Consider the following 24,939-nt stretch of genomic DNA (forward strand, 5'->3'; position numbering starts at 1 on the left):
GCACTCCACAACGCCGAACCAGCCTACCTGAACAGCATACTCCACCTCCACACCCCCACCCGCCAGCTCCGCTCCGCCAGCCTCGCCCTCGCAGCCGTCCCCGCATCCAACGAACAACCTCCGGTGGCAGATCCTTCTCCTACCTTGCTGCCAAGACCTGGAACACCCTCCCTACCCACCTACGGCTGACCCAAGACCACAAAGCGCTCCACTACAATACACCAAGATACCTAGCCCAGAAAATTGAATTATCAGGAGGAAGCAGACCAGCGAGGAGTGCCAAGGAGCTTTTGTTGAGACCACCCATTTTCAGGAAGAAGTAAACTTATGATAGAGCTTTCTCAGGAGCAGGCCCCAGAATCTGGAACTCACTCCCTCCAAACATTAGGAAAATTCGAAACACAGCAACATTTAAGAGGGAAGCGAAGATCTTCCCGATGAGTAAGTTCCTTACATAGGTAAGACAACTCATCACTAACACGGAGTCCTAGATGCTCCAATACAGAGCATCATTGTAAGTAGAGAGAAAGGCACCAGCGTTAATGGAGATAACTGCTGAACGATAAGACCCATGAACCAGGACAGTCTGTACACATTGATACCAAGCTGTAACCTAATCTCTACCTCATGTCACTGTAAATATATATATGATTACCTCCTTAAGGCTGTATAATTACCTACCTCTTATCTTTATGAATCGTTATACTATATACGTTTTTATCTCTAACCTACCTCATGTAATGTAAAGCGCTCTGATACCTATGGGTCTTGTTCGCGCTATAAAAAACTCTATAATAAATAAATAATAAATACTCGCCTTCAGAAGACTCCTCAAGACCTGGCTCTTTGAGCAGTAGCGGCATCGCCCTCCCCCCACCCCCCGCCCCTCAGCGCCTTGAGACCCTCACGGGTAAGTAGCCCGCTTTACAAGTACTATGATTGATTGATTGATTCATTGATTGACTTGCTATTTTCACATTTTCAATATTAGCCTAAAGCTCTTTCTGATAAATTCACCTAAGTGCTAGGCAAGCTGGGTTGCCATATAACTCATCTGTTTCCCCCACTGCAGATTTATTATTTAGGTTACAATAGATCACCTCGCACTAACTAGGACTGATCTGTTGACATCATACCTCAGCATCATTTAACATGGGTTTTTTTTCTCACTTTCAACCATTCGTGATCTGAACAGTTAGTTTAATTGAAATCACCCACTTATAAGGCGTTTTTCCTTTCCAACCCCAGTAGTTGAATTATTGATATCTCTTTGGCAGATCTTAATTAAATGAGCATTGGGCTCAACTCTCTATTAAGTTGTTTGAGTCAAACCTCTATCTAAAATATGAGATTTAAATACCTTCTCGCGCTTCTTCCTACCTTACCTCAAACATATGCCAGTTCTTTTTATTGTTTTGTTGCTTTAGGAGACTCCAATATTGACTCCTTTTAATTTCGGAGACCATTAACGTTCCATGATATTTTGATATTTCCAATAATGGGTATGCATTGCTAATGGACAACAACCAAGTGAATCACTCTATCTTATGAATGAACTATTCTTGCATCACACAGGAGACATGTGGCAGTACAGACCTTTTGCAAGTCTTCCACCCCTGAAAGGTTCAATTGAAGCAGCCCATCGACTGAGAAGAGCTGTAGCTTGGTGAACAGTGCTTACTTTGAGCAAATGGCTGGCAGTGGGGGAGCCCAACGACATTCATTTTTGGGGGACCGGCACTTAATTTTTCGGCACAGGCATTTACCTCAAACAACAAAGGAAAAAAGGCAGAAAGACCAAGAAAGAGAAACGTGGAAAAACCGTCACATAGGGTGCAAGCAGGAACCAGCAAGAGAGAGAGCAAGGGGTTGTGAGTGTATGGTAGTGAATTATAGAGACACGAGATGGATTTAAGACACAACAGAATTAATGTAATAGAATTCCCAGGTTGTCCGCAGTAGGTGGCATACACGTTTGCATCTCAAACAGTGCCGAATAGTGAGTGAGTAGACGAACAGTGGTCATAGATAATACTATGAGCCTGTTATATAGAACATGTTATGGTTTGAGTTGTCCCCATACCGTTATCGCCCACCACCCTACGCCACAATACAAGGAGCAGCTGCATACCATAGCGCAACGCACAGTATGAACTATGGAACCAGGGAAGAAATACGGGCGCACTCACAATCGTAGTTGTACAGTATATGCATACAATGCCGTGTACATTTCGTTAGCGCCCGTTTCAGTATTCAATCCTGTACTTATGATATTGTATCGTATGTTCCATGACAAATACTACTTTTATGCAATGATATCTATGTATGGAAACTAGCTGGTATAAGTTGAAAATGAAATAAAAACATATTTTTAAAAAAATGAAGTGGATTTAAGACTACGCAGTCTTGGTATTCAGTCGGCAAAATGTAATTGCACCAGCGGAATGCTTCTGAGCAGAGTTTTAAGCACCGTTACTTACTGTTTTACAAATTAGGGACTGATTGTTAAAGAAAGGAGGGTAGTTGCTCATCCGTCAGTTTCTTTTCGGTGCACTCACTTCTGGCCGCTACTTATAGAAGCAGTCAGGTCAGAGCAAATTGGCACTGGACATTAGACAGAAAGGTCTATTTGTTGACGGTCATGTAGCACATGTCCCTGTTTCTATAAGAAGCAACTGGACTTGCCAGCACCACAAGCGTGTTTCTGGTCAGAGAGGACTTTACATGGTGAAGGGTCATGGTACCCCGGTATGATATGATATGGCAGCTTCAGCATTGTCACATCACTGGTGACGCAATGAGGCACCAGCGCCTAATTCCCCTTTCGTCGTCCACATTTCAGGACCAACTGATCAAATGGTTTAGAAACACCATGGCTCTTCACACACCAATCCTATAAGCAGATGGGCAGGTCTAGGGTGAATGTTTTGCCAACATCATGAAGATCCGACCTAGGATTTTAATCTGGTGGTTCAGGAAACCCATTGAGGTGCATCTTTATCTACCTGGCTGTACTGGGTATTTACTTGAACTTTGTCCAAAAACCAAATTAAAAAAAAGCACAAAGTTTCTGAACAGTGCTTAACTTCTAGTCTTCCGCAAATTACAAGGGGGGGCGGGGGTAGGTAGGAGAGTTGTTCTCGCTGTCTGGAGCAGTGAGGGGAAGAAGGTGGTTGCTGCCCAATGTAAGACAACTGTTTTGTTTTTGTATATGTAAAATTTATTTTCAATAAAATATTTTGAAATAAAAAAAAATAAAGATCCATCACTTACTCATTTAAGAATGGTAGCTGTCACCGCACATCTGAATTTGGTGCAATATTTAAGAGCATACACTTACAAGACCAGATGTGCCTTTTACAAGTATATAACATAGTCAGTCACAGGAACTTTAAGGGACATTGAAGAACCTGATCACAGTGACTAATTGCTGCATTTAAGGTACTGAAATGCCCCTAAACCCAATAATATTTTTTACACTGGCAAGCTAAAATAATGTTTTTAATCCAGTGTACTAATCCTAGTGAAGTAAAATACCATACTAAAACACACCCACAATATAATCTTAGTGGTTATTAGGGTAAGGTAACATACACCTTTGTGGTCTAGTCTGCATATTTTACGTTTATGGTCCTTCTAATGCTATCAGTGTTTTAACGTGAAATATCTTTTTAGGAATGTAGCTGAATAAGAGAAAGTAGAGCTTTGAATCCTACATTTTTTCCCTTCTTTTAGACTGGAATATCACATTAGCCCCACAGGAAAAGGTTGCTACATCACATCTGAAATGTTCTATGTGGAAGTTATGGTGAAAAAAAATGGAGAAGTGACTGATGTAAAATTAGCTCACCACGGGGAAGCCCCCATGGTAATGTATTTCCCCATTATTTATCTTACTGGGTGACTTGTGAATTGTTAAACAGTTTAAATGTATCAAATTTATCTTTTTATAATAGTTTAGGCTTCATACACTTCCTGTAAGGATAGGCATATGGTTGTAGTTCCATATGAATTTGTTAAGAAGGTTAACAAAGTTGCAAATAATAGATACTTTAGAATTTACATGCTAGAATTATAGTACTCGACAACTTAAACCTGTACAACATTTATACTTCTAGGAATTTGTTGCGGTTTACATGTACAGTGTTGGCTCTAAAAAAATAGATTTTAGTTTTGGAAAGCGTCATTCTGGAACATAATTACCTTCATATGAAATGCACATATTTGTAGTAGCTAACTTGTTTGCACCACAATGCATTCTAAGGCTTACATTTAATACTAGCTACTTTTATTACCGAACTTTAAGTTTAGTTTTTATTAAGTGATAAAAGCTGCTGTCTCAGAACGCGCTTCAGGGGTGGGGAAAATAACACTGGGTAAAGCTGGTGCAACTGCAACCAGTGTCAAAGTTCAGAAATGTTTCATTCCTGATCTCCCACGGTGCACATAACATGGGATCTGCTTCAGCCCAAGGGAGCATCGAGTGAGGTTTACCCTAGTCTTGGATAAATCCAGGTGAGGCAAATGGTTATTTAAAATGTTTATTTCGGATATAAGCATCCATAAAACACCTACATCTGAAATACAATTTGTGGATAAAAACTGAGTAAAAACATTAATGAAATTAAGATGGTAGATAGTAGCCAGTGCATAGATAAAAGTCGATAATCCAGTACTGAAATAGCACACGAGCAAAACGCAGAGCAGCAAAAATTCTGTTGTAATAAGAGTGAATAATCAATAATTCAATTTACATCCAGAATATAGAGTGTGATCGGCCCTAAAAAATGCTCCAGTGGAAGACACACAAGAATTAACACTTCATTATTGGACACTACAGATGCGAGAACGCTAGGCAACGTGGAGAAACTTGTTCATAGCAACCCCAATAACCTCGCTGGTGTCAAAATGCAGAATGCGAAGTGCAAACACATATTGTCTAAAGCCCAGGAGTTTGCCCAAAGGTTTTGTCATTGGTTACGATGTTTGACAAAAGAAAACAAAGTGGTGGAGGGTTTCTTCTGTCAGGTTACATGAGGTTACATGAGGGGCACGTGCTCGAGCGACAATACTTTGCGCCCCTCTTCGCACAAACTATTCACCTGCAGAGTCTCATACCTCTATTTTAGGTTGAGTTGGAACAGAGTACTGCCAGGGAGAGAGTCAAACAACCGTTCGTAAGCAGGTTTAATCTTAATATCCATAAATAAATCAGTTCTACTCCCTGCTTTGACAATTTTCAGTTCCCTCAGACACAAGTGCTCCTTGGATTTTAATCACGGAATAGGGTCAGGGTACTCGGTGAATCCCAGAGAGAGGACATACCAAGTGCGTGAAGCAAGGACTTGATGTGAGCAAGCCAGGTGATCTTTTCCCACCCCAGGGAGTTTAGGAGCTCCTTAATTGAAGTTCTGTAGGATTCCAGTTCCTCTGCAGACCAGAGTCTATGCCAATACAAGATAGGTCTAGAAGAACAGCATGATTAATAGGATAAAGACCCCTAATGTAGGAGCTGGGGGAGACGAGGGGCAATCTGCCCTAGTTTAAAAACACTCCTCACAAACCTATTTACTATATTGCAGAGGTAATCGGAAACAGCATGAATTCTGCACCATACATTAACTGAGCTTTTCACTTTAAAATTGTAACTCTGCACCACTGGGGCAAAATAATGTGTGTGGGACAGGCGTAACGAAACTTGAGGGGGCCCCCCTGCAAAGCACAACGAGGGGGCCCTCCCCGGTGTCCCAGCCCACCACCTTGCCCCACCACGGGTCTAAATTCAGGACAGGAGGCCAAAACTCAGGACGCAACCTCGGGACAAAAGGCACGCTCCACAGACACATCAGAGGAGGCCGTGCAACAGCATACAAGTAAGCTCATCCACATCCAAACATACTCAACCATCCACAAAACCATCCATCATGCATCCCTCCATCCACCATTTCATTCGTCCACCCCCTCACCCATCCATTCACCATCCATTAATCCACCCTTTCACCCCATCCATCTCTACACCCATCCATCTACTCTTTCACCCATCCATCCACTCATCCATCCAGCCATTCACCCCCTCATCCATCCAGCCATTCACCCCCTCACCCATCCAGCCACCCCCCACCCACTCTCATATCCTCCCAGTCCCTCATCACTCCACCAATTCACCCCCAGTCATCCATCCATCCTCCCTCTCTCTCTCCCCATCGACCCCTCCACCCAGCCATCCCTCCCTCCGCCCATCCACCCACCCATCCACTCATGAATCCATCCATTGACCCCATCACTCATCCATCCCCCTCTCATCCATCTATCCCTTCACTCCTTCACTCATCCATCCATTCCTCTGTCCATCCACCCTCCCCTCAGCTCACTCATCGATCCCCACATCCACCCTTTCACTCATCTATCCATCCACTCACCCCTTCACACATCAACTCATCAATCCATCACCTCACTCATCCATCCACCCACTTGCCCATCATCCACCCCTTCATTCATTCATCCATCCATCCATCCCTCACTCACTCATCCACCCCTCCACCCATCCAGGGCTGGTCCGACATGTCCACCTCTTTCTCTGACAGCCCTCCCGAGCATGAGATGTTGAAGGCCGGAATCTCCTCTCAAAATGCTGACCTCATTCACCATGGCAGGAGTAGGCCAAAACGGGACCCCCCAGGACAATGCAAACTCCGCTCAAGACTGTCAATTGTGACTGCTCTCCCACTCATCTCCTCACCCAGGAGGCCACATCTGCACAGTACTTGGAAGCATCCCTCCTCCTACAAAGATGGACAGACACTGCCCATGCCACCAATTTCCTTTCAGACCGATGTGGCACCGTTTTACTAATTTGGAACCATCTCTGCCTTGTTCATGGTGCCATAAGGATTACATGACTTTTTGTTCACCCCTGTTCCTGGTCCACGCATACAAAGCACCTCACTGCTTCTCTCCATAGGCCCATGCTGTACATTCTAGTTTCCCCCGGCGCCCCCTGACTGGACTACACATGACTGCAATATAGACCATGCAGGCAAAGCTCCGCCTGAATGCAAAAGCTACAACATCAGAAGTCGGAATAGAGAAACAAAGTACACCTCGCTGCCCGCTAAGAAGCCTGTGAGCCTGCCTCTTCATCGCTGCCACTAGAAGTATCTGCAGGAGAGGCCCAAAAAAGAAGCAGATGGAAAACAACTTGCAGCACAATGCATGCGATCAGCTCATCTTTCCTACGAATCCAAAACAGTGCTCCAAATGTAGTCAGTGCTCTCACCTCCCGGTTCGCTCCATCACACACAGACTGCGTGTCAGCTCAAAACGTCATCAAACATGCACTCCATGGTTCACCGTCACCATCAGAACATGCATCACCCAGAACACATCCCTCCACTAGCGCAGCCAGAGACCACAACACGTCCAAAACACCCTGTTTTGATGCAACACTCACAGGGAAACTTTGAAAACCATACCAACTCCCAATCCATTAGAACGATCCAGCAAATCACAAACCATGAAGATGGCATGAATCCAATTTTACAGTTTCGCGTGTGGAAGCAAATGTCGCACAAAACATGTTCCTGTATGAACACGAGCAGGACAACCAACACACACACTCATTACTCCTCACCTCCCCAGGCCTGGGCTGGCCTGCAGCTCCGAAGGAGAGCGGGGCGGGCTTCGGGCAGCAGAAGACAGGGAGACACCGGGGCCTTGCCAGGTGAGGCCAGCCGCCAGGGCAGGGCCAGGCAGAGGCCAACAATCCCTGCTCTAGCACGACACGACAACGGCGGCCGCACCCCTCCTCGAAGTCTGTACCAAAGTCATGCGCACCCCACAATGCGCATGAAAAAACTGCACGCATTCGCCACCAGCCCCGCCCCCACCCCGAAGAACGCGGCACCGCGGCGCGCAGAGCCATAGACCACAACTGCGCGCCGCCATGCCCACAAACCATTTCAACCACGTACGTGGTGTGTGCTCACTGCTCCTAGGTCTGCCTGCACCTGCCTCTACTGAGACCAGTGAGGGGGACTCTGGATCGTGGGGGCCCCCTGCGGGTGCCTGTACCTACACCCCCATAACTAATAGTGAAATAGAGAAGCCACCACGTCACCGTCCGTGGTGTGCGCACGCATTCCACAGACCTGGCTCTGCCGAGAGTGAGGCTGGAGCGTGGGGGCCCGTGAGGGGGCCTCTGGAGCATGGGGCCCCCCATGGGGGCCCGTGTCACCACACCCCTGCAACTTAACATTCCTACAGAGGCTGTCACCGTTCCATGGCGTGTGCGCACCATACAATCTAGGCTTGCTGCCTTGCTTGCAGCAGTCTTCCTCCGCTGGGAGTGAGATTGGGGCCCCCCGGAGCGTTGAGGTCCCCCCGCACTGCGGGGGCTGCGTGGGCCTGTGTTACGCCCCTGGTGTGGGACTTCATGCACAATTTCGATACAACCCCAGCTTCCTGTTGGAGTTTCAGTGCGCTTTTTCTTACACGTGTGGAACAGCTCATTTTATGGGTTAAAAAAAACCAAATATACAAACTTCTGGACATGTTCAAGGGAAACACCCTGCGTCAGAATCTTAGGCCTGGTTAATTTGTGCAAATTAATCACCAACACTTTGTTTTATTAATGTTATGCTCAAGGCCTTATGTGCTGCAAAATTGTAGGAATCCACCCACAATTGCTTGCAGACCATGTAGGGTTTTAGGTGTCAGTAGTGTGTCCTCTGCAAAGAGCAGCATTGCAATTTTATGAGCCCATTTAGGTGCATCGTTGCCAGGGAAGTAGAGTTCACGCACTAGGTTGTTATTGTAGAACGTGAATAATATAGGGGCCAGCACACAACCCTGATGAACACCAAAGCTAATGTTAAAGGAGTCAGTAAGCTCATAAATAGGGCCATATCTAACCGTAGCAGAGTTATGCGCATGGAACCAAATTACTACAGACAGAAGGTTGTCAGGGACACCCATCTCCTTCAAAACCTCCCACAACTTGGCTCTAGGGATGAAATCGAAAGCTGATTTTAAGTTAACAAAAAGCACATTTAAGTGGCCTTTGTTAAATGCTTCAGTTTTTCAAAAGAGGCAACAGAAGCCGATAATTTGGTCCACTGCATCAATCAATCAATCAATCAATCAAGGAATTTGTAAAGCGCACTACATACCCGTGAGGGTCTCAAGGCGCAGGGGGGAGCCGCTACTGCTCGAAGAGCCAGGTCTTGAGAAGTCTTATGACGGTCAGCAGATCTTTGGTCGTTCAAAGGTTGGTGGGGTGGGTGTTCCAGGTCTTGGCGGCGAGGTGGGAGAAGGATCTGCCGCTGGCGGTTGTTTTCCGGATGCGTGGGACTGTGGCGAGGGTGAGGCTGGCTGAGCCGGAGGCTGCGGGTGGGGGTGTAGAAGCTGAGTCGTCCGTTGAGGTATGCTGGTCCGGCATTGTGCAGGGCTTTGTGTGCATGGATGAGGAGTTTGAAGGTTATCCTCTTGTTGATGGGGAGCCAGTGTAGGTCTCTCAGGTGGGGGGTGATGTGGTTGCGTCGGGGGATGTCGAAGACCAGTCGTGCCGAGGCGTTCTGGATGCGTTGCAGCCATCTCAGGAGCTTGGTCGTTGTTCCTGCGTAGAAGGCGTTTCTGTAGTCCAGCCTGCTGGTGACGAGGGCCTGGGTGACGTTTTTCTCATTTCGGAGGGGATCCACTTGAAGATCCTGCGGAGCATTCGGAGGGTGTTGAAGCAAGATGCGGAGACGGCGTTGACCTGCATGGTCTTAGAGAGGGTGGAGTCGAGGATGACCCCCAGGTTGCCTGCGTGGTTGGTGGGTGCTGGGGCTGTTCCAGCGAGGTAGGCCACCAGTAGTCGTCTCAGACTGAGTGGGTGGAGCCGAGGATGAGGACCTCCGTCTTGTCAGAATTCAGCTTCAGCCTGCTGTCCTTCATCCATTTGGGGACGGCCTTCATTCCCCTATGGAGGTTGGCTTTGATGGTGAGAGGGTCTTTGGTGAGGGAGATGATCAGCTGGGTGTTGTCGGCGTAGGAGATGATGTTGAGGCTGTGCTGGCGGGCGACGTGGGCGAGTGGAGCCATGTAGATATTGAACAGCATTGGGCTGAGAGAGGATCCTTGTGGAACACTGCAGATGATCTCGGTGGTCTTGGAGCGGAAGGGTGGGAGGCGGACGCTCTGGGTTCTGCCGGAGAGGAAGGATGTGGTCCAGGCCAGGGCATCCTCTTGGATTCCGGCGTTGTGGAGGCGCGCTGTTAGGGTGTGGTGGCAGACAGTGTTGAAGGCGGCTGAGAGGTCCAGGAGGATGAGGGCGGCTGTTTCTCCTTTGTCCATTAGGGTCCTGATGTCGGTGGCGGCGATGAGGGCGGTTTTGGTGCTGTGGTTGCTGCGGAAGCCAGACTGGGATGGGTCCAGAATGTTGTCTTCGAGTTGTCGGGTCAGTTGTCTGTTGACAATTTTCTCTGACTTTCGTCGGGAACGGGAGCAGGGAGATGAGCCGGAAATTCTTGAGATCCTTGGGGTCTGCCTTGGGTTTCTTCAGTAAGTCGTTGATCTCGGCATGCTTCCAGCTTTCCGGGAAGGTTGCGGTCTCGAAGGAGATGTTGAACGTTTTCTGGAGATGGGGGGCGATGGCTGTGCTGGCTTTGTTGAAAATGTGGTGTGGGCATGGGTCAGACGGGGATCCGGAGTGGATGGAGTTCATGGTCTTGATGGTGTGTTCGTCGCTGACGTTGGACCAGGCGATCAGGCGGCTGGTGCGCGTGGTGGTCGCAGGGGTGGTGGATTCGGCGGTTGATGTGGGGGTTGTGGCGTTGAAGCTGTTGTGGATGTCGGCGATCTTGCTGTGGAAGAAGTTGGCCAGTGAGTCGCACAGGTCTTGAGAGGGGGGAATGTCGTTAGTGTTGGAGCTAGGGTTGGAGCTAGGGTTGGAGAGTTCTTTCACGATGTTGAAGAGCTCTTTGCTGTTGTGTGCGCTGTTGTCTAGGCTGTCCTTGAAAGCGGTCCTCTTGGCGACCCTGATGAGTTGGCGGTGTCTGCGGGTGGCGTTCTTGTGGCAGTGTAGCTGTTTGGTGTTTGTTCGCTGTGCCAGTTCTTTTCCAGTTTTCGACAGGTGCGCTTGGAGTTCTTCGGTGAACCATGTAGTTTCCTTGCTGGAGTGGTTGGCGGCGGGGGTCCTGAATGGAGCGAGGGTGTCGGCGCAGTCGTTGATCCACTGTTTGAGGTGGAGGGCAGCGGTGTCGGGGTCAGTGGGGTCAGGGGGTGATCTCAGGGCGAGGGTGGTGGGCAGTTGGTCTTTGTTGACCTTGCCCCAGCAGCGACGGGGCATCTGTTGGGTGCTGTGGTGCGTGGTGGGTTTCCTGAAGGTGAAGTGGACGCATCTGTGGTCGATTCAGTGGGGTTCGGTGGTGTGGTTGAAGGAGACGTGGGGACTTGCGGAGAAGATGGGGTTAAGTGTGTGTCCAGCGGCGTGGGTGGGTGGGTGTTGTTACGAGCTGTCTGAGCCCGAGGTTGGCGAGGTTGTCAATAAGGGCAGTGGTGTTGGCATTGTTGTTGTCCTCGAGGTGGAAGTTCAGGTCCCCAAGGAGGATGTAGTCCGTAGAGGCGAGGGCGTGGGTGCTGGCGAGGTCGGCGATGGAGTCGCTGAACTGTGGTCGGGGTCCGGGTGGTCTGTAGACGAGTGTTCCTCTGAGGGTGGTGTTGGGGTCGGTGTGTATCTGGAAGTGCAGGTGCTCTGCGTGTTGAAGGTGTCAGCGGTGTTGGTCGAGACGGAGACACAGTGGCGGGAACGGGACCGGCGAGGGGGGACAAGCACGGGCAAAGGCAACAAAGCGGGCAACAAGTCCGGCACTAAGCAACAGGCACAATTGAAATACGGGCAACAAGCACGTGCAAAGGCAACAAATCAGGCACTAAGCAACAGGCACAATTGAATACGGGCAACAAATCAGGGCATTAAGCAACAGGCACAAGGGAAATACAGCACAGAGTAACAGAGAAGAAAAACAGTAGCGCGGGCAGACACAAACCAATGGGCCAACCACTGACCACCAGAGATGAGGCGCAGGTGGCAGCCTGCGGGTGGAGGTGGGCCTCGAACACCCTCAGCAGAGCAGCTGGGCACAGGAGCACGGGCGCAGTCAGGTGGAGCTGTGCAGCGTGGGGGGCGACCTGCCTGAAAACAGGGTCAAGGGCCGCATTAACCCTGTTTCAGAAGCCCATCTGAAACTCTGAGAGAATGGAAGTATACATGGCCCAGTCCGATAACTGCCCCAGGATAAGTCAGGAGGGAAGGTTTCTGAGAGGTATTGATAAGGCTGATGGGCCTATTATTTCCCAGGATAATCGTTACTACCTTTTTTGTGAATAGCTAATTCTTGGCAGTTTGCCAAGAGTTTGGGACAGGGCTACTCCCAAGCAAAAAGAGGACGAGTAGCTGAAAATAAGAGGCCCAAATCAAAGGTTGAGCCTTAAATAAATCCCCAGAGATACAATCAGGACTTGGGGCTTTGTGAGTGGGTAGAGCCATAACTGCCTCCAAAATTCCCTTAAACTCAAAGGACAGAGGAGTGCATATGCCACCGGCAACCACAATTACCAATTCACTGGTTCCACAGATGGGCTTGCCTGCAAATATGCTAGAAAAATGATACACCTAAATCTGTGGCTGTGGGTTGTACCCAACACTGGTGACTGCGTTGCAGTTACCATGAGCCACTATTCCCCGGTATGACTTGGTATCCCCTATCCTAACGGCTGCAAACAGGACCTCCCACACTTCATGCTCCGAATCCTGTTTAGCCCACGAAAGTGTGTACTTGTACTCCTTCCTGGTGCTAGAAATAGCTAGCTTGTTTCCAGGTTTCATACTTTGAATAAGGGTGTGTCTTAGCTTCCTACATTGACTGTTGAACCGTGCACAACAAGAGTGTTTCCTGGGAGCCCTAGAACCAACCTTACAAAGTGGGCCCTCAAGTGACCTGAACAATTTTTATATGAGACTAAGGGATAACCACAGGGCCAGGAGTTTCAATCCACAGTCACCTATGGCATCAGCCACCAGGCTGTAATTCTGGGCCAACCTGTCTGGGTCCTTGTAGACAGTCTTCCATTTTAGGGCCTGCGTGTTATTTGTGAGTAATGATTCAGCCCTAGATTTAGAGATACAATCCAGGTGGACACTAGTTTCAAGTCTACTGGGAGTCAAATGGAGAGCACTATGGTCACTATCAAGGGCTCAACAATCCACATGTCCATAAGCGAGGGCCACATTGGTAGACTCAGAAAATTATACTTAATGCAGCTCTTTTGTGATATGTGCTTAAATGTACGAGCAGCCCTATAATCTGAGGTGAATCTGCAATTAAAGGCCCTAAGGCCAAAATGAAGAGATAAACTTAGCCGCTGTTTAGCAGACAGAGCAACTCTTAGCTGAGGTCAGATATAACTGTTGGACACCTTGGACAGCATATTCTTCTGTAAAATGAGAGGGAGCAGAACCTAAGGGCTCAAAAGTAATATTAAAGTCACCTTTGGAAATCACCTTGTTAACCTGTGGGAGGGTATCTAAAGCATTGTATAGTGCATGCAGAGTACTAAATTACATATTAGACCCCCTGCCTGTTATAGATATTAAAAACATGACATGAGGGCCCACCCCAGCAAGGGACACCCCCAACACATTACGCAACTTGACATCAAGCCTTGTAATGGTATGGGCTAGCACGTTTTCAAACCACATAATTAAACCACCAGCTGGTTTGCCTCTGCCACCAGAAGGAGCTTGACAAAAGAAGGTGGTATACCCCGGCCTATAAACTAGCTAAACACACCAAGTTTCCTGCATGATTAAGATATCAAAAGTCAATAAATGCCCCCTAGTCCAGATCTGCCATCTTGGAGATGAGGCCAGCAACATTCCATGATAGTATTTTCCAAGCTATAGGTGATAAGCTAGACGTAGCAGAAAGGGGCAACAGTTCCACGTGAGGAAACAAATTCTTCGGGATAAAGCAGTCTTGACTATTTCAACCAGAGGGTTACCCATTGTAGATGAAGTTCCGAGGGTAGCAGAAGCCAAACATTGGGAGCAACCCGGTCAGTGGTGAGTCTAGAAATGTGTAATGGTGCTTTCTTGTGTAGTCTTTCTCCTATGTGCATGATTACATGCCAGCAGTTCTATGTTCTATATTCCACCCTGGCGTGTGCTACTATAAACACGTGTATTTTTGAAAACTCATCCCTCATGCCCACACCAAAGTACGAATGCTGTTAAGTCATTGGCATTCTGTACTTCATTGATGAGAGACACACTCCTGTGGTTTCGCGGTTACGAACAATAAAGTAGTTCTTACTCAAGTATCTGGCTCTTCTGTTCCTGGTACTGTTTTCCTGTACTTTACATCTGGCGATGAGTGAACCAACAGCGATTAATCACCATTTTTGTACATTTGGATGGATTGAGCTTTGCGCCAAAGCGTCTCTTCAAGACGTCCTACAGCCTTCCTCCTTCTCCTCATCTTGCTCCATTATGCCTCCATCTTATTAAAGGTATGTTTAAGCAAATTTTGGGCAAAACTCTGTGCCCGCAGGTTGGAAATGGCCCTTTTTGCAGTGTTATCCCCAAACTTTGTGCTTCTTCCTCCTTTATTTTTCCTGACCTGTGGTTGTTGGCTATAGAAGGTTACCACTGCTGATCAGTGCTAAAGTGCATATGCTCTCTGTATAAATTGCTATTGTTATTGTGATTGGTTATCCATGATTGTCATATTTGTTTTACCAGTAGGTCCCTAGTAAAGGGCACTGAGTGTTCCAGTCCTGGTGATTAAAATGCTACTAATGGGTCTGCAGCACTGAATGTGCCACCCACATGAGCAGCTCTAAAATGGTGTCTCAGGCGTGCCACCACAGTGCCTGTGTGCAGTTTTTAACTGCCATGTTGACCTGACCAGTGTCCACACAGGCCAGGCCCACCCTTCACTTTCTGTACATATTGGACACCCCTATGGAAGGCCAAGGTACCCCCCTGGGCAGGGTGCAGTGTTTGTGAAAGGTAGAGCATGTACTAGTGTGGGAGACATGCTCTGATAGTGAATTACAGCCATTTTTGTTTTTCACTATCGAAAGGCAATCTTGCCAATGGGGAATGCTGTGTATAATTTTTACCTGCATATCTTCCCATAGGAGCAAGATGGAAAATCAAAATCTGGTATCCCTGAACTTAGACTTTAATAACCTATCTTTTAGGAGGGATGGTTTTTAAATCCTGTGTTTGAAAATAGCACTTTTAGAAAGTGGCTGTTTTCTTGTCTTACCTTTCTATGTGCCTTTGCCTGTTTGTGAATTGACTGTCTGGTTTGTGAGTGACAGAGGCTGGGGTGACTCCAAGAGGCTGACTGGGTCAGCCCAGGGCTGAATAGCTCCATCTGCATCTTGAGTGGTGGGAGGGGATATCACCTGGGCCTGAATAAGGCTGTGCCTGCCTTCCACAATGCTGGCTCCAACCCCTGCTGTGCGGCTGACGACCCTGCCCCACTCTCCCAAAGGAAAGGAGGAGTCAGGTAAACAAAGTGCTCCAGGACTGACCAGAACTGGTTTGGACAAGGCAAAGGCCTCTCTGCCTTCAGAGAACAAAGGAAATATTGGTATAAAAACGGATACCCAGACCCTAGAAGATTAGATCATCCTGGAATCAAGAAGGAACCTCTGCCAAGGAGAAAGCTGGCAGACTGAAGGACTGACCTGCTGTAAGGCTGACCTGCAGTTGCTTTGCTGCCAAGGAGAGGGGAAGGACTTTGCTGTTGCTGTGTCCCCTTGCTTGAAGAGATCTCCATGGGCCTGAGCGAGCTGGCCTACTGTTAAGAAGTCCCAGGAACAAAAGGACTTCACCCCAGCTTCCCCCCCTGAACTCTGATGTGTGAGTTTTGACCTGCCCGGAGAGCTTGATCCATTTGTGGGGCCTCTGAAGGTTGTCTCCTGCTGTTTGGAGAGCTAGACAAGAAGGAAAGAAGATCTACAATTTCCACGCATCGCTCACTTGCGGAGCGCATCGTTGACAGTGGGAGAGAATTCCCATCGCCGCGAAGATAGTCTCGGCACCTGTCGCTGCTGCAAGACCTGACGCATCGTTCGCTTGTGGAGTGCATCGCCCCGGTGTGAGTATCAGTGCAGAGTCTGTTGTTGCTGTGAGAACCGTTGCACCGCTTGCTTGTGGATCGCATCCAGTCCTTGCAAACCTACTCGCAGTGTCCAGTGCTATCGCATCGACGGGCCGCGGCAGAAGATCAACACTGCGCCGCGCATCGCTGCTGCACCAAAGATCATCGCCGCACCGAAGATCGTCGCATTTTGCCTGTGCGAGACGCATCCTACCGGAGAAGCTGCGCGCCGGAATCCACACAAAGCATCGTATCGCTCCCTTTACAGACCGGATTAGTCGCAATACGCCTGCTGCGTCCAGCGGGGTTGTCTCATTACCTCACCAGGGTCTCAGGAGTGACGCATCGCTTGTTTTTCGACTCTTCCGTTGGCGCTTGAAACTTTTGTCGCATCTACATGTACTTTGGGCTAAAAGTGACTCAACTGTGGATTATTTTGACGCAAAACCTTAAACTCTTTTTAAAAACCTATTCTTGAACTATGTATGTTGGATTGTTGTTGTTTTGGTCTTGTGTAGTTTAGATAAAGATACTTTGTTTCTAAACTGGTGTGGAGTCCATTTGTGGTGTTTTCACTGTGTTACTGTGAGTGTAGGTACAAATACTTTACACATTGCCTTTGATAGCCTGTCTGCTCGTGCCAAGCTACCAAGGGGGTGAGCAGGGGTTATCTAAAGAGTGTATCTCCCTTACCCTGACTAGAAGCAAGAGTCCCTATTTGGACATTGGTACCTACCTCTGCCAACTAGAGACCCCCAGATCAAATACCGCAGCTCCTCACCTAGGGTGACTACGTAACTTCGTCTTGATTGAACGTGATGATATCATCATGCACCTGACGCACGGCAGCCATCTTAGGTGAATCTTTTACCCACCAATTACACCCCACCTTTCTTCAATTTCTCTATTTAACGGATAACTGCATCACGTACACGACGAAAAGGTCAGCCATCTTGAATGATTTCAAGGCTCTACTTTAGGCTCGCCTTCCTCAACAAGCTTCCTATGGAGCAGCATTTCGTCTCAATCGGCTTTGGCTCATTTTGTCAACGGTTTGCACACCGGAAGCAGTATACTTCACAGTGGTATTTTTCTACCACCTTTTCTTCATATACGGAATTTGAATTTGTTTCCACAAAAACTGACATTTGGGAAAAATATATAAACTCCTTCTTTCTTCATTTGGTTTCAATTCACTTTTACTCTCACAAGTACTATCATATGAGTTGATTATTCGTTATTCTTGTGTCTCACCAAGTTCAAGCCATGTTATCTAACCAACAAATAGTACATGTGAATCATTTTGTCCCCCTACCTGGTAACCCAAAAAACTGGGAAAATGTGCTTTTGCAGTTTTTAAAATTACCTTGTGGATTTTGATGCTGAAGATTACTCAACCAGATGCAAATTAGCAATTCTCTTCAGCTATTTAGGCAGTGCTTGTCAACAAATCTTCAACAATCTTCCAGTCTCCCTACCCCCAGCTGGTGATATTGATGGGTGGAATGTTTATACGCACGACATTCAAAGACTTAATAAGAAATTTCTGGAGCGACCAAGTGTGATTTTTAGAGAGATTCAACTTTATGAAAAGAAAACAAGACCCAAATGAAACTGTGGAAGAGTACATTTCAGCCTTGAGAAATTTGGCGGCTGACTGTACTTTTGGTTCCTCATTAGATACTTATATTCGGGATCAATTTGTTTATACCTGCTAATACAAAAAGATACAAGAACAAATATTAAGTTATAGAGACCATCTCTAGCGGAAGTAATTGATATGGCTAAAAGTATTGAGAGAGCTATAGTTTCTTCTAAATGCATTTCTAAAGATAATATCTCCTCTGTTAATGTAGTTCAAAATGACTCCTCTAATAATGCAGTCACTTTCAAAAACCAATGTTCTAAACCTTTCGTTAAAAAAACAAATAATGTATGCTACAGTGTCCCATCTAGGCAACAGTCCTGTTTGCTCTGCCTTAGGTAAAAAATGTGCAAGATGCAACTAAATAGGTCACTTTCAGTCAGTCTGCAGAGGCAAACAAGTAGTTCAAGTCGGTTCTGTTTACTCCCAAGATTGCACTGATTGTAAAGAAACATCACTAATATTATAAAGTTTTCCATCAATACTAATTGTCACCCACTTTTTTCCATCTATGTCAAGGATCCTACTTGTCGGGTAATTATAGGTGATCTTAACATTGAAATGATGGCAAACTAAGCAGCTCCAGTCACAATCATTTCAGACATTGTGTTTAAAGATCACTGGTCTCCTCGCACCTCTTTAGTGAGCACAGTTATCATTCCAAAAGCATATGGTGATAAAGAAAATGATATGCTTGGTTTCTTCTATGAAAATGTAACTTCTTAGGGAGAAATATTTACACCTAAATTTATGTTGCTTTAAAAGGTAAGAACATTGTACAGTGGCAAGATTTAGCCAGAATGCGCCTTAAACTAGTTCCTGGTTCAGACAACCCGGTACAAACTAATGATGTGTCTTTTGCTATGATTTCAGAGAGCATAGATAATGATGTACAAATGTTTATTTTAGAGTTTTCTGAAGTTTTTAGTACATCCATAGGCAAAATATCCAAATTTGAACATGTAATCAAATTGAAACCTAATGCAGTTCCCATTTCACACAAACCCAGATAAATTCCTTTGAGTGTTCGGGAAGATCTTAAAAAATTACCTGACAAATTGGTGTCTTAAGGCATCATCAAACCCACAGATTCATCTGAGTGGGTCAGTTGGATTGTGATCGTCAAAAAAAAGGATGGAAATGTTTGTTTATGTTCAGATCTACGCTCCCTTAACAAGAACATTTTAGTGGATTACCATCCCCTTCCCAAAATACAAGATCTCCTAACTGGTGTCAGTGGCTCTGTTTTTCACACTTAGATCTCTGTAAGCATATCACCGGATTCCCATTTCTTCCCTTTCCACTGATTTGACTACATTTGTGACTCCGTTTGGAGCATACAAATATTTAACCTCATCGCTGCTAGACCTATTCCCCTCCGGTGCTGAACTATAATGATAATGGGTGTGGTCATGACGGAACGGTTCCGTTATCAGCACAGCTCCACTGTGCCTCATGACGAACAGTTCCGTCATGAGCATGGAAGGGGTTAAGAATACCCATTGTCTTGTCCTCTGCGGCCAGTGTATTTAAAAAAAATCATGGACCATATTCTAAAGGGAATTGACTCTGTGCAAGCATATCAGGGTGATGTGTTAATTTTTTCCATAAGCAAGGATGAACACATGATTACTTTGAAGAAAGTTCTGAACAAATTTAAGGATGTGGGCTGACACAAGTGTAATTTTTTCTCAAACTCAATAGAATATTTGGGTCACACCATTTCTTCATTTGGTATTAAACCAAAGTTGTCTCTTACACAAGCCATCTCTAAAGTTGCAATTCCTAAAGACAAGGACTCTTTGAAATCATTTTTGGGTATGACAGTATTAGTTCAGGTTAATTGCAGGGTATGATCAAGTCATACAACCAAAACGTGCACTTTTAAAAATAAAAAATAAACTCCAGTTTTGTCTGGACTCCAGAGGTAAACCATGCTTTTGACCTAGTCAAAAGATTGATTGCAGAGGCACCTGCTCTTTCATTTTATGCTCCAGGTCAAAAATGTTTGATTTCTGTAGATGCAAATCAATTTGGTTTAGGAGCTGTATTATGTAAATGGACTAGTGGGAAGGAGCACACAGTAGGCTTCACCTCAAGAGCTTTATCTCTTTCAGAATGCAATTATAGTACAATAGAAGGAGAAGCTCTTGCATGTACCTGGGCTGTTGAAATGTTTAAGACATTTATTTGGGGTACACCCTTTGAGTGAAATTCTGATAATAAGCAGTTATTTCAGTTATTATATGGGAATGGCACAGGCAAAGCTTCTGCCAGATTGGTCCGCATACTATAATGATTACATGAATACAATTTTGTGATGAAGTACATTCCTGGTGGATGTAATGTCCGAGCCAACTGTCTCTCAAGATTACGTGTAGAGGGTAGTCGCTTTGTTTCAAAATTTAAAGACATTGAATGTGTTGTTGCTTCTATTGAAGACATGTTCAGATCCTCATCCTTGTTCGGTTACAATTGCTGGATTCAGGCTCCCAAGGTAGACTCTGTTCTTCAGGCTGCAAAGAGCATGGTGGTTTAAAGTTGGCCTAAAGAGCGTTCCTTAACTGCTTCTGTAAGATCTTTTGCTCAGGTGTCGGATGATCTTTCTATTGTAAATTACCTTCTCATGCGTGGACATCAGTCTGTTCCCCCTGTTTCTCTCCATTTAAAATTTTTGCAGAAGGCTCAGGAAGGTCATTTAGGCATAGGAGGTACTTCTAGAAAACTAAAAGAGCATTTTTGGGGGCCTGCCTTGGATAAATATGTTTCACAATGGATAGGCAACTGCCATACATGTTTAGTCTAGGACAAACATTGGAAAACCGTAAAGTCTACTCTACATTGTGTTTCCGTACCTGAAGATGCATCGTCAAAACTAGCCCTTGATTTTGCTGGCACCATTGATTCACTTCCTGTTGACAAACGGTATATTGTGCTAATAGACTACTTTTCCGAATGGGTTGATTTTGAGTTCTGTAATACACCTAATACTTTGTCTGTGATACATTTTTTGACCAGAGCTTTTTAACTTTGAAGGTTTTCCAAAAGAAATAGACACTGACAATGCCACACATTTCACCTCTGTGTCAATGCAAGGTTTTCTCATGATATAAAGCATCTAAAAGTTGCTTTGTATTCTCCTTCCAACACCCTTGTTGAAAGAATGAATAGGTTCATAAAAGAGGGAATACAATCTGCTTTGGCTTGCAATCTTCCAGTAGATGATTTTCTTAAGAAGATTTGGTCTTATATCACCACTCCTCATTCTACAACAGGGATTTCTCCCTTTAGACTTTTTAATAAAAGAGATCCAAATGGCAACTGGAGTCCTACCTGGATAAAAGTGTTGAACAGAAAGATGAATCCTGTTTATCTTGTAGAGACAAACAAAACATGAAATAGAATGTCATGACTCAACAAAATATACAGAAAAAGCATTTTGACTCTATGTATTGCAACGTTGCATTTGATTTCCAAGTTGGTGATTGGGTCATGGTAAAAAATCCTAACAGGATAAAGAAAGGAGCCTCAAAATTCTCCCTACCTGTACAAATTCTCAAGACTGCCAAGGGAAACATGGCGGCCCCTGGTTAGGTGGTGCACGCGTCTGAAACAGACCTCTCCGAGCCCCCATGGTATCTGAGGTTCCGTGACAATTGTAAGTGGTGTTTTCGACTCGCACGAATATGGTCGAGTCTGGTATCTATGAACCGCAAATGACGAGTTTAGTGGGTATATGCAGTTTCGCTGTGCTAACCTAAACCGTTCGTCTGTTACGTGGGTTATTCTATCTGTACCCACGGGTTCCATCTTAGATATGGCATCCATTTTGTCTCTTGCCCTCAAGTAGTCAGCGAACGGACGTTGTCCGCTTCGCGACCCTGGGATTCCCAAGATATCTACGGAAGACACATGTCCTTTGAAAATGTCTTTATGATGAGGGGGATGATACTGTAAGGCAAATGGCCCCGCTCGAGGCTCATCTTGCCGTGCCGGTTTATTGTCTCAGCCGTGCATCTCATTAGGCACGTCCCTTTGATGCCTGTAGCTCGTGTTTCCCCGACACCTCCTCTTTTACACCCTTTCCAATTCCCCACTGTCTCCATCTTCCTCCGCACCTGTCCTTGTTCCTTCTTCGATCTGTTTTATTGCTGAATGGAATGTACTAATGGTGGGAAGATGGGTTTTTGCAGTTGGGAACCGCCAAATGTTTCCGCACTTATGTTCCGGACCTTGAATGTATCAAAGTGACCAAAGCGACCCCTCTCGGGGATAACTATGGGAACCAAGCCATAAACCTTTGTGTGCCATGTAACCCTATGGAAGAAACTTGTATAAAAGGAGCGACCCACTTGTAGCAATTTGAAGCAGTCTCCACAAGTAGCACGCGTTGTACTTGCCGTGACTTCTGTGTTCCCTGCAGTAAATAAAGCTCGAATCTTTGACGCCGAAGGAAGTGTCCCGTGTCTCTGTCACTTGTACGCCGGAGCAGGTTACCCACGAAGGTTTCAGGTGTTGTCCCCTGGCACCGCTGGGTCTTAAATAACCCAGTCCTTCAGTTGGCGCCCAACGTGGGGCTGCATCAGTGGTACCGGTCCAAGCCCGACGATCGTGAGGAACTTCGTGTGAAATCTCCGAGGGAAGGTGCACTCCGCTTCATCGATCCTGTTGTCGAAATAAGTGGCCCGAAGACTTTTCCCGCGAAGATTCCCGCCTCCTGACGGCTGCGACGGACTGCTGCCCTGACTGTAGACCTGTTTTGGCGCCTGGCGTAGACCTTGGTATAGCGAGACGATTGACGGGCCTTCCTGGTGACGCCATCGATCTTTGAGTTAAGTATTTGTGGGTCGCTCCCAGAGTTCTTGGTTGTGGTTACTTAGTTGTTGCATGGTTCCATTGCATTTGTGGTTCTTGGTACTTTGTTGTGATATTTGACGACTGCAGACGCCAAAAACCGAGGGTTTTTGCTCTTTGCTGGGACTTGGTAAATCCCGTAACCCTTGAAGTTTGTGAAACACGGCTAGTGTGCAAGATGCCTGGTCGCTGTACTTTGTTTAGTTGTTTCAGACGTTGTGGTACGGATTCCCGACTGGAGGACTCGTGTCCGATACCTCCGGTTGGCACTCCCACTTATGAGCTCTACAGCAAACACGGGCTAGGCCTGATTACTTTTAATGATTATTGGATTCGGTATACTAAGAAGGATGGTGTCCTTAGTTGGCCACCTCATGGTAGCTTTGAGACTCCAATCTTAGATAATCTAGAGGCTAAATTATTTGCGAAAAAGTCGAGGCCGGCCATGTTTGATGCCTTTCGGTTGTGGCGTAAAGAAGCCCGACAGAAAGAGATCAGACAGACTAAACGTAATCAGAGAGATGGTGTTGCTACCATTGTAAAGAAAGCAGAGCAGTTTCAGCGTGATAAGGAGGATAAGGAAAAGGAAGTGTTTGATAGGCTACAGCGTATGTCCATAGATAAATGCTATCCTGCTTTGCCTACGGAGTCGGATAAGAAGGAAGAACCAGTTGAGGATCCTCTAATGTCTTATCTTCTGAAATCGCCACCTCCGTATGTACAGGGTACCGCCGCTCCAGTGGTTCCCCCTGTACCTGTTCCTCCACCTGTTCTTCAGCCTGTTCCTCAACCTGCACCCGTTCTTCCGACTGTTCCTGCTCCTTTGCCTACTGCAATTCCTACTGCTCCTCCACTTCCGCATACTCCTACACCCGCTACTGTTCCTGCTCTACTAACTTCTGTTGTTGCTTCTGTTTCTACTCCTTCTCTTGTTAGTCCCTTGTGCTATACTTCTTCAGCTACTCGTAGTCGTACTTCCCCTGTTGCGGCTAACTTCTTTCATTCTCTTGGACCTGTTCTTGGGTCCGCCGGTTCAGATGGTCCTCAGAGACGTAGTCAGCTTCCCGGTAATAGGGAACGCGCGTCGCTATACAACATGGCGATGGGTTGGATGACGCATCCTCTTAGAAATCCTCCATGTGTTGTACTTGATACGTTCTGTCAATTCAATGTACCGACACAAAGATTTGTTTTCGAAGAAATGTGCAAAGTTTTGCGCGATCAGATATCGGCCGATGCACCTGACGAGGTGTTGACCGCTTTGTCTGACCTACAGCTTCAGTTCTCGAACGGACTGATAGTGGATACCAACTTTCGACGTGCTGTGGAGCGGTTGTTGTCTTTCCGTCCCACTCCTATACCTCAAGCCCTGTTTGTTGAGGACGTTGAGAGGCAGTTCGATGCGTCTGGTCAGTTTCCCATGCGGGAAGTTCCACCAGTGTGGATGCCAGGCGATCCTAATGCTAACCCCATTGTTCCACCCTATTTCCAAAGAGTATGGATACATCTCTCATGGAAACGGTCGGAAGTGTTACAGGTGAAGCAGTCTTTGCCTGACCCTCGCAAAAATCCTGCAGGGTATTATAAGGAATTGTCACAGCTCGTAGATGCTACGATAATGAATCTTGCCGATATCGATATGCTGTTTGGCAATGTTGTGCCGCAACCGGTATGGGCTAAGATTCGTCAGGAAAATCACGCAAACGAACTAGGTGGTGATTGGGCGGCCATTATAGCGGCGGATGGGTTGCAAACTGGTGGTGCTAAACCCGAACAGTTGATTGCTGCTCTCCCTCAGAGAATAATTACACTAATAAACTCTTATGCCAGCTATGAGGGTGAATTGGGACAAATTGTCAGCTTGTAAGCAGAAAAAGGAGGAGAGTGTCTCCGACTTCTTTACGAGATTTGAGGAGGCATTCATCGATCATAGTGGGCAGGATATGGGCACTGAGGGTGGTCAACGGTTGTTCGTGGACAAATTTGTCTCTAACTTATTGCCTGACTTGAGCAATAAGTTGAAAAATTCTGAAAGTGCGTGGGCCGTTTCTACCTCGGCTCAAATATTGGCTACAGCACAGTATTATGAGAATAGAGAGAAAGAGGAGAACGACCGCGCTGATAAAAAGACGAAAGAACTTAAAACTAAAGTGTTGTTACAGCAAACGTATCCTCCGCGTTCGAATCAGAATGCTTCACAGCAAAATAGATCACAGTCGCAGTCTAATCGATCACAATCTCAAAATGACTCCTCTTCTCAAAGATCTTCGTTAGGGTACAATCAGT

At 46.3% G+C, this 24,939-nt stretch overlaps 1 protein-coding gene across 1 annotated transcript in view; it reads left to right on the forward strand.

Annotated features, from left to right (window-relative positions):
• LOC147722334 (mediator of RNA polymerase II transcription subunit 1-like) overlaps positions 1-24,939 on the forward strand; it is a 597,606-nt gene that overhangs the window by 206,144 nt on the left and 366,523 nt on the right. The window contains exon 5 of the mRNA XM_086966831.1: positions 3,736-3,868. Coding sequence (XP_086822957.1) covers positions 3,736-3,868 — 133 coding nt within the window. The remainder of the gene's footprint in view (positions 1-3,735; positions 3,869-24,939) is intronic.

The sequence above is a fragment of the Lissotriton vulgaris genome, chromosome 4_1, assembly GCF_964263255.1.
Source record: "Lissotriton vulgaris chromosome 4_1, aLisVul1.2, whole genome shotgun sequence".
Classification (NCBI taxonomy): domain Eukaryota; kingdom Metazoa; phylum Chordata; class Amphibia; order Caudata; family Salamandridae; genus Lissotriton; species Lissotriton vulgaris.